Source organism: Piliocolobus tephrosceles, chromosome 4 (genome assembly GCF_002776525.5).
Source record: "Piliocolobus tephrosceles isolate RC106 chromosome 4, ASM277652v3, whole genome shotgun sequence".
In the NCBI taxonomy this organism is placed as follows: Eukaryota; Metazoa; Chordata; class Mammalia; order Primates; family Cercopithecidae; genus Piliocolobus; species Piliocolobus tephrosceles.
The window spans coordinates 113,033,620-113,052,667 of NC_045437.1; the positions used below are offsets into that span (position 1 = coordinate 113,033,620).

The 19,048-nt window shown below is 52.4% G+C and overlaps 1 protein-coding gene across 28 annotated transcripts in view; it reads left to right on the forward strand.

Annotated features, from left to right (window-relative positions):
• FAM193B (family with sequence similarity 193 member B) overlaps positions 1-19,048 on the forward strand; it is a 36,028-nt gene that overhangs the window by 15,833 nt on the left and 1,147 nt on the right. For 15 of the 28 annotated variants that reach the window (XM_023185027.3, XM_023185052.1, XM_023185038.2 and 12 more), the window contains 11 exons: positions 162-404; positions 1,203-1,437; positions 2,557-2,944; positions 6,631-6,829; positions 7,746-7,985; positions 10,631-10,702; positions 12,706-12,739; positions 14,095-14,225; positions 14,360-15,380; positions 15,532-15,607; positions 17,462-17,559. In XM_023185027.3, coding sequence (XP_023040795.1) covers positions 162-404; positions 1,203-1,437; positions 2,557-2,944; positions 6,631-6,829; positions 7,746-7,985; positions 10,631-10,702; positions 12,706-12,739; positions 14,095-14,225; positions 14,360-15,380; positions 15,532-15,607; positions 17,462-17,558 — 2,736 coding nt within the window. In that variant the 3' untranslated portion in view covers position 17,559. Of the gene's footprint in view, positions 1-161; positions 405-1,202; positions 1,438-2,556; positions 2,945-6,630; positions 6,830-7,070; positions 7,318-7,745; positions 7,986-10,504; positions 10,544-10,630; positions 10,703-12,705; positions 12,740-14,094; positions 14,226-14,359; positions 15,381-15,531; positions 15,608-17,461; positions 17,560-19,048 lie in introns of those variants that run through there. The other 13 variants (XM_023185047.2, XM_023185042.2, XM_023185041.2 and 10 more) reach the window with 8 other exon arrangements.

Sequence of the window (19,048 nt, forward strand, 5' to 3'; positions counted from 1 at the left end):
CTCATTTGCAGAGCTGTTACAAGGACTAAATTTTAATTATGTCTATAAAGTGCCTAACCCAGTACCTGGCACGTAATAAGTGGCATTCCTAACATTGTTACCATTATTTTGAAGGAGAGCCTTTCCCCTCCTGGGAAACCCTGTTTCTGTCTGTTGGACAGGTCCCCCCCGCCTCCAGCCAGCCTGTGCAGACTTGCTGCCTGCTGTGTCACCGGGAACGCAAAGGCTGGGAAGAAGGCCCTTCTCAAAATGGACTGGTGTTGCAGGGTGAGAAGCTGCCCCCTGACTTCATGCCAAAGCTCGTCAAGAATCTCCTAGGCGAGATGCCTCTGTGGGTCTGCCAGAGTTGCCGAAAGAGCATGGAGGAAGATGAAAGGCAGACAGGTCGAGAACATGCAGTGGCGGTAGGTAACCACTGACAGGAGTCCCTGAATGCAGGAGGGCTGCCTTCCCGTGGAAGTCAGGCTGTTCCCTGTCCTCAGGTGGCTCTCTTTGGGCAGCTCCCATGCCCAGACACTGAGAGACTTCTGGGCTGCACTGGCACAGCATTGGCAGCTCAAGTTCAGATATGGGGGAAGAAGAGAAACTTCTGGCAGCCCACCGGTCAGTCCCTCGGGGTGGTCTGCGCACAGGATGAGGGCCCATTCATAAGTACTGGTAGATCACGAGCCTGCTGTCTTCGGCTCTGTGGCAGCTTGAAAGACAACCAGTAAGACATGGAAGACAGAGATGAGTTTGAGGGTCTGAAATGTGCCCTAGTTAGAAGGACAGACACCAGGGAGCCATCTAAGTCTGCTGTCTCATGAATCACGATGGCCAGACTTTCCTTATTTCTCACGTCACTGCAGATCTTCCCTTTTACCCAGGATCAGTTTAGCTTCAGGACTCCTGGCCAAAAGGCCCTTCCTGTCTTTGGCAGCTCTCTACTCCCCAAAGGCCCGCAGTTCACAGGCAGTCTCTGCCCCTACCAGAGTCTTTCTCCCCAGTCTCCACACATTGCATGTAAGTGGGACCACCACAGCCCTTTCCCAGCAAAGGCCTGGCCCTCATTTGTTCTTATAGCTGGAGTTGTATTCATTGTGTTTTTGCTATGGCACATGGCCTGGAAGACAAGGGGCTCCCTCAGGAAAAGCCGAGGCAGCAGAGGGTCAGCTCCGATGTTTGCTGTTTGACCATGAGCCTTTTTCCTCCCCCTTCTCCAGATCTCCTTGTCACACACATCCTGCAAATCACAGTCTTGTGGAGATGACTCTCATTCGTCCTCGTCTTCCTCTTCATCATCCTCATCCTCGTCCTCTTCTTCCTGCCCTGGGAACTCAGGAGACTGGGATCCTAGCTCGTTCCTGTCAGCACATAAGCTCTCAGGCCTCTGGAATTCCGCACATTCCAGTGAGGCCATGCCAGGCAGCTCTCTTGGGAGTCCTCCTACCATCCCCGGTGAGTCTCCAGGCTCGGGAGAGAGCCAGGCCCTATACAGGTGGATAGCTGTGTTTTCCTGTCCACTTTGTTCAAATAAATCATAAGACTGGTTACTAAAATAAGTAAAAGTGGAACTGTTCTGGGGGAAGCAGGGGCAGCTTAGACCTTGACTGTCTCTGGAACTCCTTTCCCCACAACTCTGAACTTGAAAAATACTGCTAGTAGAAAACGTTTGCCTCTCAAAGTTGTCATTGGCTCTGGTAGTTCACATTGAATCAAGAGGGCACCCAGTGAGGTCTGAGTAGAAAGTGGAGTCGTAGGACTTAGATCACCTGACCCCTGCAGCACCACAGAGGATCTGGGCAACCGTGTCTTCCTAGGCCTTGATTTCCCCACTTAAGGGATGGGTATAAAAGCACTGCATTTAAATGCCCAGGAGATTGGCAGTATAAGCCATAATGGTTATTAGCTAATTTAGCAGCTGTGTAAGTCTTCTTTGACTCTGAAATAACTCTCAGAGACCCAGAGACAAAACTCTTGGGTTATTGGTTTATTATGTAAATATGATTTACTGTCATACTTCTAAATGAAGGAGCTGAGTTCTTCAAAGTGGTGCTGCCCCCAGAATTATGAGTGTTGAGCAGTATATAATTCCATTAGTTTTTGTACATAAGTAGAGAGTCATCAGAACCTTCTTCCCACTTCTATGAAATATGGGGCCCTCAGGGGTCTGGTGTGCCCTTTTGCTTTGCTGCACATGGCACAGAGGCAGAGCCCGGGCCTGCTGCTCCACTGGCTTCTGCAGATCATCCTCCAGGCCTGAGGAGTACCTGTGTACAAGCAAATCCTAGAGAGACCCTGAGAGACAGAATATACATCCCCTGCTCATGCTACAGAAAAGGCATGGGGCCTTCTGTGGAATCAGCATTCCTAGTACCTCCTTGCTTGGGCCTGGGCTCCTTGAGCCCACTCAGCTGTGTTGCTGCCCACAGAATCTTCTTCAGCTCCAGGGTCCCCTGTGCGGAGAGGCTGTGCCCTCTGGTCACAGAAGCAGGATGCTGTGGCAGTGAGCCTGCGGGCTTTCCTTCCCAGGTCTGGGCTCCTATTCTGACCCCTTTCTCCTTCCTCTGCCCACAGGTGAGGCTTTCCCCATCTCGGAGCACCACCAGCACTCAGACCTCACTGCTCCCCCTAACAGCCCCACCGGCCACCACCCCCAGCCAGCATCTCTAATCCCGTCTCACCCCAGCTCCTTTGGCTCCCCGCCCCACCCACACCTGCTGCCCACCACCCCGGCAGCACCTTTCCCTGCCCAGGCTTCAGAGTGCCCTGTTGCTGCTGCCACCGCCCCCCATACTCCAGGGCCATGTCAGAGCTCCCATCTGCCCTCCACCAGCATGCCACTCCTGAAGATGCCCCCACCATTCTCGGGGTGCAGCCACCCCTGCAGCGGGCACTGTGGTGAGCACTGCAGCGGGCCTCTCCTCCCACCCCCGAGCTCTCAGCCACCCCCTAGCACTCACAGGTAAGTGCGCTGCATGAAGGGCACACTCTACTCACTTGAACTTAGAATTGTGGACAATTTGGGGGTAACTTTGAGGTGGAAATTAAAGAGTAGACTATGTCTGTCCTTTCATTATTTTTCCAATTGTAAAGAAGTATGTATTTTGGCCTGGCACAGTGGCTCACACCTATACTCCCAGCACTTTGGGAGTCCTAGGCAGGAAGATCACTTGAGCCTAGGAGTTTGAGATCAGCCTGGGCAATGTGGCAAGACCCCCCTCTCTATAAAAAATGTTGAAAATTAGCTAGGCGTGGTGGCATGCAACTGTAGTCGTAGCTACTCAGGAGGCTGAGGTAGGAGGATTGCTTGAACCCAAGAGTTTGGGGTTGCTGTGAGCATTGATCATGCCACTGCACTCCAGCCTGGATGACAGAGTTTAAAAAAAAAAAAAAAATAGTACATGGGGTTTTTTTGTTTTGTATTTTGTGTTGTCTTTAACTTGGAACAATTCAGAAATGTGTAAGGGAAAAAAATGTCTTCACAACCTAAGCTTCTACCACTGTGGTATATTTTCACCATGTTTCTGTATATAAATAACATAATTAGATATTTGATATACCTTTCATGTAGTAATAATTTTTTAACATCATGTCATGATCATTTCCCCAGTTAAAATTCTTCAAGAAACTTTTCAATGGCCATATAATGTCTTACTGTATAGCTCAAGCATACTTTATCATTCCCCTGTTCTGGACATGTAGGCATTTCCAGTTTAACCATGATGAATGAGACTGTAGTAAGCATCCCTGCACCTAAATCTGTTTGAATGAGAAATCATGTCCTTTGGGGAGATTCCTAGAAGTAACTCTTAAGTACTGAGAAAGGTTATACTAACATATATTTGAAAGATAATTCTTTGGAGAAGATATATTTTTATGTTAGAAATCAGATCTGTGTTTATCATGCGTTTCTATTTTCTTATGGGAAAGTCTCCTGTGTCTTGCACATGCCGGGTTGACAGTGTCTGCAGTCTGCCACCTGCCGGTTTTCACTTAGTGTTGCCTCCTCAGCATATTTGTGTTCTGTTGTGGTGTTCTTAGCCCCAGCTTCAAAGGCTGGAGAACATTGACCGCAATTCATGTTATTGTTCTCCAGTTGCTGAGCATTTGGGTTATTCCGACATTTTAACATTACCAACAGTGTCTCTAAATATGTCTTTGCTTAAAGCCTTTTCCCTCTTTTGGATTTTTCTTGTTGGAATCAAGTTCTCAGAATGAAAAAAGTTACTGGTTAAAGGCTGTTTAGGTGTTTTTTGTTCTTTTTGAGGGTTCTTAATACACATTGAAAAACTGCTATCCAAAGGGGTCTCCAAATTGATGTAACCACCAATGAGCGCTGGTTTCCCATATTTGCAGGCACACTATTTTAATTTTTCTAAAATCAATTTTGTGGCCTGGTGCACCAGCTCATGCCTGTAATCCCAGCAGTTTGGGAGGCCAAGGCAGAAAGACTGCTTGAGAAAGATTGGAGACTAGCAAGGGCAACATAACAAGACCCTGTCTCTACAAAAAATTTAAAAACTAGTGGGGCATAATATGCATGCCTCTAGTTCCAGCTACTCAGGTTGTGGGGGCTGAAGTGGGACAGGACCGCTTGAGCCTGGGAGATATAGGCTGCAGTGAGCTGACATCGTGCCACTGAACTCTAGCCTGGGCAACAAAGTGAGAGCCAGTCTCAAAATAAAAAATAAAATCCGTTTTGCTGGCCAGGCGCAGTGGCTCCTGCCTGTAATCCCAGCACTTTGGGAGGCTGAGGTGGGCAGATCACGAGGTCAGGAATTCCAGACCAGCCTGGCCAGCATGGTGAAACCTTGTCTTTATTAAAAATACAAAAAAAAAATTAGCCGGGCATGGTGGCGTGTGCCTGTAGTCCCAGCTACTTGGGAGGCTGAGGCAGGAGAATCGCATGAACCCGGGAGGCGGAGGTTGCAGTGAGCCGAGATTGTACCACTGTACTCCGTCCAGCCTGGGCAACAGAGCGAGACTCCGTCTCCAAAAAAAAAAAAAAAAAAAATCAATTTTGCTAATGCAATAGATAATGAATAGTTGATTTAGAATACACTTCTGTAACCACTACTGATAATTATTCCTGCCACCATGTTTTTTAATCCATGTCACCTGCTTAGCATCCTTTCTAGCAGCAGAGAGGGCTGCTTTGGACTGCCCTGGAAGCTGGGTTTCCACACAGCTCCTTGAGCACCATCCTTGCTCTCGGTTCCCTTGGACCAGCCCAATGGGTGCTTCAGCTGCTCATGGCCCAACCTAAGGCTTCAGCTCTTCCTGGCTCAAATTATGGGATGTTTCAGGCATATGTCTCATTCTTACCCTGGGAAAATATTCTGTATTACAAGATATCCCAGTGCTTCCTGAAATCCAGAGGCAGAACAGTACAGTGGAGAGAGTAGAGTTTTGCATAGAGAGAAATGTGGGCTTGTGTTCCCCACATCTCCCCTGCCTGCACCTACCATGCACGCCTTCTCAGGGCACTATGCACACCTCACTTTATCCTCCTGTTTATCATGCATTATTGTCACGGTCTGTTTGCATCCTTGAGTCCCGGCCACCTGTTGGGCAAAGCAGTCAAGTACTCAGCTTCACTCTCCACCACTGCAAAGTGGGGATAATGATACTTATTTTGCAGGACTTCGGGGATGGTTAGAAATAATATGCCGAGGCTAGGCATGGTGGCTCACACCTATAATCCCAGCACTTTGGGAGGCCAAGGCAAGTGGATCATGAGGTCAGAAGATCGAGACCATCTTGGCTAACACAGTGAAACCCTGTCTGTACTAAAAATACAAAAAATTAGCTGGGCGTAGTGGTGGGCACCTGTAGTCCCAGCTACTCGGGAGGCTGAGGCAGGAGAATGGCATGAACCTGGGAGGTCGAGCTTGCACTGAGCCGAGATTGTGCCACTGCATTGTAGCCTTGGGCGACAGAGCAAGACTCCGTCTCAAAAAAAAAAAAAGAAAAAGAAAAAAAGAAGATGCCGAATCCAGAACCTGGCACAAACAGTGGCTCTTATAGTTGGTGTCCCAGAAGTCACTCGCTTGTTCTCAACTCCGTGCCCTGTGGTTAAGGCAGCTCCACCCACTGCTCCAGAGCACCAGAGTCTGTTCAGAAGCACCTTAGAAAGTGAAAGGAGACTGACCTCATGGATAGCCCTGAGTGTTCCAGAGGAGCCATCAGCCCACCAATGGGTTCGGGCCTATTTACTGAGCAGCTGCTGTGTGCCGGGTTATGCTACACACTGGGACCCAAAAACTGAAGCAATGCAGCCCCTGCCCTTGAGGCGCACAGTCCGATTTAAGAGACACATGCGCAGACAGACCGTGACCGTGACGCACAGTAAGCAGAGGATGGAGTGAGGTGTGCACAGCAGCCTGAGAAGGGGTGCATGGTGGGTGCAGGCAAGGGAGGTGTGGGGAAACCTTTCCAGAAGAGCCACATTTGTGTTTGGGATGGGCCTTGAGGGACAGTGCAGGTGTTCGCCCTGTTCTGGTGAGAGGTGCAATGTAGTTGGACTGCCTGGGACCTCTGTGGAGTGGGGCCAGTGAAGGGCGGTCAGGACGGCATGTGGTGGTTGGGATGCTTCCTGGGCTCCTACATCACCCTCCCTCACCTCTGGGCCTTCCTCCCCATCATCAGGGATCCCGGGTGCAAGGGGCACAAGTTTGCACACAGTGGCCTGGCTTGCCAGCTGCCCCAGCCCTGCGAGGCAGATGAGGGGCTGGGTGAGGAAGAGGATAGCAGCTCTGAGCGAAGCTCCTGCACCTCGTCCTCCACCCACCAGAGAGATGGGAAGTTCTGTGACTGCTGCTACTGTGAGTTCTTCGGCCACAATGCGGTGAGTGAGCCTGCCCAGGCCAGAGAGGGCTGGGGCCAGCCCAGGTGAGCAAAAGGAGCACACTGTTCTCCCCAGAGAGACCCCTTTGCTCACGGTGGCGATTACCGCGCTGGGGCCATGAGTCTTGCACCTGCGTCCGCTCGCTTATCCTCACAGCACATTCGTGAGATCGGGGATTTTAAACATTTTGCTACCTTTGCTCTTCTCGTGGTTTCTCTTAAGATTGACTTTTTTTCCTTAGGCAAAAGGAAAGGAAATGGCAGAGAGAAAGCTATGATTCTGATGAGTATGTATACGTGTGTATCCCAGAGAAGTGAACGCTTGGGCGTGATGAAGGCAGAGTGGAAGCAAAAAGGCTCTCAGTCCCCCAAGTGTGACAGCCAGCCGAGGGACAGGCCGTGAGCACAGACGGCGCCAGGAAGGAGGCTCAGATCAGAGGGCATGCTGGCTCTGGCCAGGGGGAGGAAGCAGTGCAGAAGTCTCATAAGGTGAAGAGGAGAGGGCCGCTGGTTAGGGTAGAGCAGTTGAGGATAGAAGAAATGAAGTAATTAAATTGCTAGTCACCTTTGAGCTACGGGTTATTATCCTCATTTTAGAGATGACAAAATTGAGGCCCACAAAGACTCGGTGACTCGCCCAAGGTCATACAGCTTCCCGGTGACGAAGCCCGGGCTTCAACTTGCTTTCCCGGCTCCCCAGTCAGTGTTTGCCCAGCTCTGCCCTGTTCCCTCCTAGTCCCTTCACCCACTGCCACCTGGGTTCAGCCTGGCTGAGAGGGTGAAGCCATGTGGCCTTGGTGGCTAATGGTAGAGAGAACAGTTGTCTTGCTTCTCATCACATACTTGGTGCCAGCGGGTGGGAGTGCTATGGGCCTCCCAGGCCCAGGGTGTAATGTCAGCACCTCCCCCCCCACCAGCCGCCCGCTGCCCCGACGAGTCGGAACTATACTGAGATCCGGGAGAAGCTCCGCTCGAGGCTGACCAGGCGGAAAGAGGAGCTGCCCATGAAGGGGGGCGCCCTGGGCGGGATCCCTGGGGAGCCCGCCGTGGACCACCGAGATGTGGATGAGCTGCTGGAATTCATCAACAGCACGGAGCCCAAAGTCCCCAACAGCGCCAGGGCCGCCAAGCGGGCCCGGCACAAGCTGAAAAAGAAGGTGGGTGTAGGGAGAGCCCAGCTCTGCCATCTCTCCTCCCTGAGGACCCTCGCCCCAACCCCCAGGACTTCTGGGGCGTGAATGATGCTGGCTGCCAAAAGCCTCAGCTTGGCTCACTGTTCTGGGAACGTCTGAATGAGCTGGGGAGGCATCAGGGTCAGGGAGCCTGGGGGCAAATAACTGGAGGAAAAAACGTGTTGTGGCCTAAGAAGCTGCTTGTTGGATTCCTCCAAGCTGAGGACTTGCTTCAGTCATGTATTCATTCAGCAAACACTTCTACAAATACTGGCAGCCAAAGTGTGACACAGTTAAGTTCTCACCCAGGAGAAGCTGCCCAGTGGGGAGACTGACACAAAACTGGACAAGCATATTAGCATGTGACAAGTACTGGGATGAGGGAAGTCCCCCATCCTGCCTGGAAATGGCTTTACAAGAGGCTGACTGTGAGTACAGACTCCTCAGGAGGGCCCTCCTGGCAGCAGGCATGGCACATTCCACAACAGCTTGACAGCCAAAACTGAGCAGAAGAGAGGCGGGATGGACACTGTTGTTGAGGGAGGGCCCTCGAGGCCCTGCGGAAGAGCTTTGGCTTTATCCTACCAGTGAGAGAAGTCACTGAGGGTTTTAATCAGAGAATGCAGTTGGTCACACCTGCATCCTAAGATTACAGCATGGCCAAATGGTAGCTTGGAGGGTTCCAGGCAGGAAGACCTCGAGTTCGATGCCTCAGGCAGGAAATGCAGGCCAAGGGAGAGATGATTGATGGTGGGGCCAGAGAAGAAGAGAGGGATTTTCAGAGAAAGCCGAAGTGATGGGCCTTTGATCTGATGGCAGGAGAGGGAGATGGAGGCAGGGATGTCTCCCAGGTGTTTGCTTGGTGACCAGCAAGATGGTGGTACCTTTCACTGAGCGAGGATGGGATTTGCAGAAGACAGTGAATTCAGTTGAGGCATGTTGACTTGAAGGTTCCCGTGAGACATCTTAGAGGAGAAGTGCAGGGCTAGCGTTTACCAGTGCAGAGATGTAACTGAAGCCAGGGGAATGAACCAGTCCTCGGGACTGAGGACAGAACCTGGTGAACTATTCCTGGGCAGCCTTCCTGCCAGATGAGCCCCGGAGCTTGATGGCTTGTCCTTTGTGGCTTCATTACCTGTTCACCTGCCTACTCCCAACTGCATCTGCACAGTGACACGCTTGGGAGCCCAGCATCCGAAGAGATTTGGGTGTAACAACCAGCTAGTTCCAGTTCCTGGGTGGTCAAACAGCCCTAGTGCTTTGGAAAGCCGAAGTGATTCACCATCCTTTTTCAGCCCCGAGGACAACCAGGATCCTGCTCCTGCCGCCTGAAGTAGTGAGCCAAGGGGTCCCACCGCTGCCTTCTGAGAGGGGTCAGCACTATCTTTCTCCCATGCAGAATCACCCAGCCAGAAAGGTTCAGTGGGCTGCAGCAGTCTCTGGCCTTTCCTGGCTTCTTAGGGCAGTGCTTCCCAGTTAGGTCCCCAGAGAGCATACCCGGCAGTTCCCAAGTCTGGTGTGCTTTTCATAAATATGTGTGCCCACATGTCTCTTCCCCTTTACTGATAATGCTATCTTCTCTCACCTTTTCTTCTGACAAACTTTCCTTCCAAGTTCAGTTCAGCTGTTTCCTCCTTCCTAGCCATCCTTTGGTAACTTCCACTGTACTCCCATCCCACTTCACATATCCGGAGGCTCTACTCACTCATCCCACACTGCACAGCTCCTGTCTGGCAGGCCCAGGTGGAACCAGGCAGCCCTCCCTTTCCAGACTTAGTCGTGGGGCTGCAGGCAGGGACAGACACGCAGTGGCAGTGGCATGCATTAAGTGATTATGGTCATTATCTCTGCAGACAGCAGCCTTCTCCCTTGTCTCCCTCCACCTCCTGGACTTCACAGTCTGGCTCTCCACCAAAGCCCAGCTGCTCCTTCTCTCCTGCCTCAGGAGATGGACAGAGCTCAGCGTCTCTCTGCTCCCTTCTCCCACTGCCAGCCCGTGACTCTCTCACCTTGTCTTTGTGTCTTCTGTCTACATGAAGGTGAGAGAGTCACGGGCTGGCAGTGGGAGAGGGGAGCAGAGAGACGCTCACCCTGCTCCTTAAAAACTGCACCCCTTGGCCGGGCGCGGTGGCTCAAGCCTGTAATCCCAGCACTTTGGGAGGCCGAGACGGGCGGATCACGAGGTCAGGAGATCGAGACCATCCTGGCTAACACGGTGAAACCCCGTCTCTACTAAAAACTACAAAAAACTAGCCGGGCGACGTGGCGTCGCCTGTAGTCCCAGCTACCTGGGAGGCTGAGGCTGGAGAATGGCGTGAACCCGGGAGGCGGAGCTTGCAGTGAGCTGAGATCCGGCCACAGCACTCCAGCCTGGGTGACAAAGCAAGACTCTGTCTCAAAAAAAAAAAAACAAAAAACTGCACCCCTGGCTCTGTCATCTGTGACCTCCTGGCCACTCCTCCACATCCACTGAAGACTCTCCTCCCCCTTTCTCTTCTTCCCAGGCCAATCCATTCCTCACTCACTTGAATGGAGTAAGCATTGTAAGTATTGGTAGGAGGGCAGGCAAATTACCCATCTCTCACTCACTCACCAGTACTCAGTTCCTTGTCCCGCTATCTTTCTTTCAGACCCACTCAAACACCACAGCCCTGGGTTCCACCCTAGCCTGGCTCTCCCTTTCTACAGCTCAAGAAAAGCACGTGAGTGAATCTGTGGCAGCCGGCCATGTGGGCTTCTGCTTGCTGAGCTCCCGTGTCACCAGGCGGGCCTCTCATGGTTCCCTGGGCTTCCTGTGCCTTAGCACGTCCATTCCCCACAGTCCTTCTGTCAGGCCTCCAGTCTTCTCAAACCACTAGACCTACCCAGCCCACACCTTATTTTTTGTCAAATAACCTCACTTTCGATTTCAATGAGGAAAAAAGCCATTGTACAGGGATTCTCCCACTGTTTTGCCATTCCCACCTGCAAACATACTTTCTTCCTTGTCATGAGAGTCACCCTTTTCCTGCCTAAGGCCCGTGCAGTACTTTCTTCATCTCTCAGCCCAGTAGTAGGCTCCTGGTCTAGCTTAGCCTCTCCTCCGTGCTGTTCCCATCCACATTTCATTGTGCCCATCACTTTCTTTTTTGGAAGCAAACTGCTCCCTGAGACTGTTACCTCTCTCTCAACCCCTCTCCAGCCTCTTTCCTCTTATCACAGCCACATTTCTTGAAAAATGATGTCTGCATTCACTGTCTTCACTTCCACCCATTAGCTCACTACAGATTGTTTTCTACCCACACCCTCTCCAGAGTCACTGGTGACTTTTTTGTTGCCAAATCCATCCTCCTCTCCTGTTCCTGTCGTATTCTTCCACTAGAGAATAGCTGGCATTTTGTGTGTGTTCTCCTTTTCACGCGTTGTCTTTGGCTCCTCTGACCTCAGCCAGGCAGGAAAGGGAAGGGGGAGTACCATGTTCTCCAGATGTCTTGCCTGCCTCTCTGACATCCTTTCTGTCTCCTTTGTGAGCTCCTCTTCCTCCACTTGACCCTCTTTCATGGGGACATCTCCCTGGGAAAGAGAGATGCCATCTAGAAAGAGCCAAATAGTGTTTCCTCCCCGCCCTGCATATCCACGTCTCCAGCTGCTACTGGACACCTCCTCATGGACGTCCCACAGGTATCTCAGACTCCGCACATACAAATTTCAGCTTGTTGTCTTTCTCCAAACAGGCCTGCTATCCCTTCTCTGTTGTCTCTCTAGTCAATGGCACCGCCTCCCACCCTGTTGCCTGAGCCGGAGCTCTGGGCGCCAGCCTGGGGAGTGCATTATAGCAACCCAGAGCAGCGTGCCTGGAACTGGATCTCAGTTTGACACTTGGCTCACCCACACTTGCTGTATGACATTGGGCAAATCACTTAACCTCTAAGCCTCAGTTTCTTCATCCATAAAATGAGAATAACAGAACCTAAGTCATAGATTGTTGCGAGGATGAAATGGAGCGATGTATGGAAAGGTTGGGCAGAGTGCCCGGCACGTGTGAGTGCTCAGGCAGTGGGGCTGCTGTAGCAACCATAGTGGCCATCAGTGTTTCTTTGACTTTTCTCATTCTGTCTCCCTACCCATCACCAAAAGCCCTATCCATGCCACGTCGCTGATAGCTCAGACCAGTCGACTGCTCTCCACCCTACTGCCACTACCTTAAAAGCCATTAGTAGCTGGACACTGCCCTCGGGCACAAACCCTGTAGGGTCTGCAGGGCTCTTCACGATCAGCCCCTGCCAGCTTGCCAGCTTTATCTCTCAGCCTCTCCTTTCTGACCTTCCTACCCACCTGCCCCACCCAACCCCCACATCCCCCAAAAAATCTGGGCTACAGCTGTACCTTTAAATGATTTGCATTCCCAGAAGATACTGAGCTTTCCCATTTCCAGCCTTTCCACTTGCTATTCCTTATGTCTAGAAAATGCTTGTCCCGCTGCCTCCAGGATAATCCCACTCCCGCTTCAGTGCTCAGTGCAGATCCTGCTGCCTCCAGGAAGCACTCCCTGGTGACCCAGTCTGGGTTGGGAGCATCTCCTCTAGGTTCCCAGATCACCCTGTGCTTTCTTCCATGCAGCATTTGTCACTGTCACTCTGAATTCAACAGGCTGTTTGCTGTTGTCTCCCTCAGCAGACTAAAGTCAGCGAGGCAGAGAATGTCTCACCGTACGCTAAACTCACAGGGCCTGGCCTGCTGCCTCACAGCCTCAATGGTCGGTAAATGGTCGTCAGATGGAATTGAGAAACATAGGAACTTCTGAAGATCAGGCCTGGGTGTATTGTCCTGGCTCTGCCACTTCCTAGCCGCCGCCGCCTCCTGTTCTTTCCAAAGTCAAGGTTTCTCACCTATAAGCAGGGGGTCATGATGCAGCAAAGACAGTGGCAAGGATTAAAGGAGACATCTATGGGAAGTGCTCATGGTACAAAGCAGAAAGTGTGTGTTTCTGTGCTTTCTCCTCTTGATACCAGAGTGTATATGGTTCCATGTCATTCCCTCCACACCAGTAGTCAGACTTTTTGTTTTAGCAGCAAAACTTTTCTGTGAAATCTGTGTGGTGCTGGGGGAGCGAGGTGAAGGGCCCTTGGTCCTCACTGGTCCAACCCAGGGCCTCTGAGCCCTACCCACAGCTAGAAAAGCTGCTCCCTGCGGGCCATGAAGCCCAGCCCCTCCTTTGCACATGGGAAAGGACCCCACACAGACTCTCAGCTGTCCTCATTGTGACCCTGGAATATAGAGATACCTCTTCCTCCTAACTTACAAATAGGGAAAGTAAGGTTCAGAGAGAATAAGTGATTTGTGCAAGGTCCCACAGAACAATTGACTGTAGTCCATTGTGGAGCCAGGATTCACAAAAGACAAGTGCCTGCCTGGTGGGACGCAGGGTCACCCTCTTTACATTGACTCTGAGGTGGTAGCAAGCCCTGGTTTCTCTCACCAGCTGCCCTTTCATGTTTCTCTTCCTCCATTCCCAAATCAGCTGGAAGTACAGGAGACAGCGGGAATCAGTGGTGCCAGGCACACCACAGCCACCTCCTTCCCGAGGGTTTTGGTATCTGCCTCCTGTCTCCCTCTAAAGGCGTCGTTGGCCTTGACGTGGGATGGAGAGGTTGGGGTGACTCAGATCCCACAGACTTTCATTTTGATTCCCTAGATCCAGGTCTATCAAAGCCAACCAGCAGGGCCTGGCCTCTCTGAGCCTTCCAGGCCTCACCTGGGCAAAGGAGCAGCTCTCCCATCTTGGCTGTGTAGGCCAGTTTGGTTGTCCATGGCATGCCATTGGGCACACTCTAGATGTGGCCTTGATTACTTGAGACCAAGTGTGTAGCAACTGGCCTTTCTATGGGAACACCGTCCTCTTTAGTAATACCCAGATATAGTATCAGGAAGGCACATGTCCTCCCAACCAGAGCAATCTCATCTACCCCCACACCTGCCTGCTGTAAGACCCCATGATGGCATGGCTTTTTCCCTACCAAGCGCAGGGGTAGAGAGAATGCCTCTCTAGTAGTGGTCTTCTTCACATGCATCCCCACTTTGGCTTTACTCCGAAATTATTGTCCCCATTTTGCAGATGAGTCCACTGAGACTGGGGTTCTGGGTGAACAAGCTGTAAAAACCCTACCCTCTGTGGGTATGACTGTGCCCCTGCCCCCAGGACATGCACCTGTCTGGCTGCAGTTTGCTGTCACTCCTGCAGGGTGGGTAAGCAGGCTAGGATTTTAAGGCTTTGCCTCCAGCAAGTTAGTGGCAAAGCTGGGCCCCAGGCTGATGGGTCAGGTATCACATTGTGCCTGGCAGTTGACAGCCCCTGCTAAAACTGCCTCTTGTCTTGGCAGGAAAAGGAGAAGGCCCAGTTGGCAGCAGAAGCTCTAAAGCAGGCGAATCGTGTTTCTGGAAGCCGGGAGCAAAGGCCTGCCAGGGAGAGGCTCTTGGAGTGGCCCGACCGGGAACTAGATCGGGTCAACAGCTTCCTGAGCAGCCGTCTGCAGGAGATCAAAAACACTGTCAAAGACTCCATCCGTGCCAGCTTCAGTGTGTGTGAGCTCAGCATGGACAGCAATGGCTTCTCTAAGGAGGGGGCTGCTGAACCCGAGCCTCAGAGTCTGCCCCCATCAAACCTCAGTGGCTCCTCAGAGCAGCAGCCTGACATCAACCTTGACCTGTCCCCTTTGACTTTGGGCTCCCCTCAGAACCACACGTTACAAGCTCCAGGCGAGCCAGCCCCACCATGGGCAGAAATGAGAGGCCCCCACCCACCATGGACAGAGGTGAGGGGGCCCCCTCCCGGTATCGCTCCCGAGAACGGGCTCGTGAGGAGACTCAACACCGTGCCCAACCTGTCCCGGGTGATCTGGGTCAAGACACCCAAGCCGGGCTACCCCAGCTCCAAGGAGCCAAGCTCAAAGGAAGTTCCCAGTTGCAAGCAGGAGCTGCCTGAGCCTGTGTCCTCAGGTGGGAAGCCGCGGAAGGGCAAGAGGCAGGGCAGTCAGGCCAAGAAGAGCGAGGCAAGCCCAGCCCCCCGGCCCCCAGCCAGCCTAGAGGTTCCCAGTGCCAAGGGCCAGGTTGCTGGCCCCAAGCAGCCAGGCAAGGTCCTAGAGCCTCCCAAAGTAGGCAGCTGTTCCGAGGCTGGAGAGGGGAGCCGGGGGAGCCGGCCAGGACCAGGTTGGGCTGGCAGCCCCAAAACTGAGAAGGAGAAGGGCAGCTCCTGGCGAAACTGGCCAGGCGAGGCCAAGGCACGGCCTCAGGAGCAGGAGTCTGTGCAGCCCCCAGGCCCAGCAAGGCCACAGAGCTTGCCCCAGGGCAAGGGCCGCAGCCGCCGGAGCCGCAACAAGCAGGAGAAGCCAGCCTCCTCCTTGGGTGAGTGCACCAGGAACCGAGCGGCTGACCCCTACCCCAGCCAGGCCACGGGGTGGAGGGGCAGCCTTTGTGTATAGGCAGTGCTGCCCCCAGAGCATAACCCCAGAGGCCTGGCCATGGGCACTGAGCCCTCCTGGCTGTGTCTTCCTAGACGATGTGTTCCTGCCCAAGGACATGGACGGGGTGGAGATGGATGAGACTGACCGAGAGGTGGAGTACTTTAAGAGGTAGGTGTGGGCTGCCTGCTCTCCCACTTGTGGAGGACTCCAGGTCCTGCCCACACTCAAGCCCCGTGTTGTGCCTCAAGCCTCAAAAAGGCCTGCTCCCTTGGCCCTGACCCCTTGGGGAGGCTCACCGCACCCCCCCCAGGCCCTCTCCCACCAGCCTGCCTGCTGAAAATCCATGGAGCAACTGGGCAGGATGGCACATCTAGGAATGTGCAAGAGAGACAGGAGGAGGCATGTCAGGCCCCCAGAACCAGGGCTTTTTCCAGCTATGTTCACTTTATGTCTTCACTTGAACATTCTCTGCTTTGCCTGGGCTGAGGTCAGTGAAGCAGTCTGGACCAGGAGTCTAGATGGCCATGAACATGCAGCCTACTGATACATGGCATAGGGTTGGGGAGGATGGAAGGGGTGGGGGCTGGCCAGGAGGCTTTCCCAGGAGAGGTGGTAACCAAGTTGAAACCTGAAGAGTAAGAATGAGTTGGCCAGACAAGATGAAAAGGTATTCATGCCAAGGGAGGCAGTGAGTACAGAAGATTAGGGTGAAAGAAACACAGCATACAGTCACCCTCCATATCTGTAATCGAAAATATTCAGGAAAAAAAAAAAAAAGCAATACATTACTAAATAATGCAAAATTTTTAAAAATTAGTATTTTTGGCCAGGTATTCTAGCACTTTGGGAGGCCGAGGCAGGCAGATCACCTGAGGGCAGAAGTTCAAGCCTGGCCAACTTGGTGAAACCCTGTCTTTACTGAAAATACAAAAATTAGGCAGGCATGGTGGCACGTGTCTGTAATCCCAGCTACTCAGGAGGCTGAGGCAGGAGAATCGCGGGAACCTGGGAGGCAGAGGCTGCAGCGAGCTGAGATTGGGCCACAGGGCGAGACTTTGTCTCAAAAAAATATGTATTTTTACAGGCGTTGGCTCATGCCTGTAATCTCAGCACTTTGGGAGGCCAAGGGGGGCAGATCACTTGAGGTACTTGAGGTCAGGAGTTCGAGACCAGCCTGGCCAACATGGTGAAACCCTGTCTCTAATAAAAATCCAAAAATTAGCCAGGCATGGTGGCAGTGCCTGTAATCCCAGCTACTTGGGAAGCTGAGGCAAGAGAATCGCTTGAACCTGGGAGTCAGAGGTTGCAGTGAGCCAAGATTGTTCCATTGCACTTCAGCCTGGGTAACAGAGTAAGACTCTGTCTCAAAAATAAATAAAAATAAAAATATAACTACATAGCATTTACATTGTATTAGGTATTTTAAGTAATCTAGAGATGATTTAAAGTATATGGGAAGGCCAGGCACAGTGGCTCCTGCCTGTAATCCCAGCATTTCCGAAGGCCAAGGTGGGAGGATCGCTTGACCTCAGAAGTTCAAGACCAGCCTGGGCAATATAGTGAGACCCTATCTCTTATTAAAAAATAATAATAATAATAAAAGTATATGGGAAGAGCCGTGCAGGTTATATGCAAGTACTATACCATTTTTTATATAAGGGACTTGTGCATCTGCAGATTTCGATATCTGGGTAACTAATCCCCAGCAGATTCAGAGGGACGACTGTACTTAAGGGAATGATGGAAGCCAGCCCAGCAGAGCTAGAGAGTCAAATACCAGATGAGGAAGGAAGTAGAATCCCAAGGCAGTTTCACTGTCTTCATACGTTGTCCCCTGGACCCAGTCCAGAAGCCACCAAGCCAGCAAAGCTCCTATGCCTGCTTAACACTAACATCTGAGAGCCAAAGAGGTTGTGTAGAGAACCTGGTTTCTTAGTGATGGGGACATGGTACCTTAGGAGTCCAGTGAGGAAGAGAAGGAACCTCTGACTGTGCTTCTCCTGTGTCCCCCAAACCCAACAGGTTCTGTTTGGATTCTGCAAAGCAGACTCGTCAGAAAGTTGCTGTGAACTGGACCAACTTCAGCCTCAAGAAAACCACTCCCAGCACAGCTCAGTGAGGTACAGAGACCCCAAGAGTTACATCCACTGCCTCTCCCTGTGCTTGGCCACACTCTATACCCCCGCCAGACCATTCTGTGCTCTGGGGCATAGGGAGTTGGGCTTTGGGCGTGGGAGCCCTGGCCTGTCTGCACCTCCACAGCAATGGCACAGTTGGCTACAGCCTCCAAAGATCTAGGCCCCATCTCCTCCTACAGCCACTCACCTGTAGGCCTCTGTTCTCCTATTACTCCTCCCTGGGCCTTCCTGCCCATACTCCTGAAGGTCCCCTTCCTGGACTGGCATCTCCTAGGGCATCACCAGCAGGGTCTTACCAGCTGCTTTCAAAAGTGCCCAGATAGCCATCAGACCCATGGGGGCTGTCCTCACCCCTGATGTTATCGGTCCTTGTGCCAAGTCCCATTTCCTGCCCTGGGCTCCTCAGTGTAGGCTACTAAGGTGCTTCCCAGCTGAAGCAGTGTAAGAAGGGGCCAGCCCTGAGTGAACATCATGGGGGTGCAGATGGGCTGGGCCAAAGGCTTGTAGGTCATTTAGGCATGGAGGAGTTGATGGCAGCTCCCCAAAGCAGGACAAGTTCCATGAGGATATTGGTAGCCACACTGCCTCCTATAAGAAGAGACCTGGGTGCCAAATGGCTTTGGAATCCTCTCCCAGCCACCCACACAGGTCCTTTTGTCTGAAACAATGATGTACCAGATGATGATCTGGACTGGGAACAGAAAACTGGAGAAGGCACTGGGCCTGGACTGGGAACAGAAAACTGGAGAACCCTACTGATGAAGAGAAGGGCAGCTAGCAGGCAGGCCTTAGGCTGGGCTGGGGGCTGGGTGGCTCTGCAGTTTTGTATCTCAATCCTCAGCTGCGTCCCTGGGGTCAGGCCTTTTCCGGGTGGCAACCACATAGCTGTCCTGGAGACTATGGAAGGCTGAGGCAGGCAGACTGAGCTCACAAACAACTCGCTTCTCCTATGATGGCCCCACCTGTCTTTCTCCTCTTTCCAGTGCCAGGCCAGCTCCTCTCTGGGCCTAAGCAGCAAACTTCCTGGACCCTCAGCTCCCCAGGGGCAGCTCAGAGAGCCTGCAGCCAGGACAGCCTTCAGAGCTAGGACTCCCTATGACCCTTGTGCTACCCCAGAGTCCAGACCGTCTTCTTTATGCTCACTTTAGTCCTCCTCTGCTCAGAGGGGGCTGGGCTCAGTCAGCCCCCTTTGCCAAATTGAGATGCCCATAAGCCCCAGAAGCATCTTCCAGATCCAAGGTGCCATCCCGCCTCTCTTCTCCACCTTCATGGGAACCAGGAGTAGCAGGAACCCCAGGCACTTCCTCTGTTATCCCTACTGAGAGAAAAGAGATCGCGTCTCCTCCCACAAGCCCAGTTCTTTTTTTTTTTTTTTTTTTTTTTTTTGAGACAGAGTTTCCCCCTCGCCCCCCCCCTGCCGCCCAGGGGCGGGTGCCTTGCGCCCTGGCCTGACGCCCGTCTCTCCCCCCCC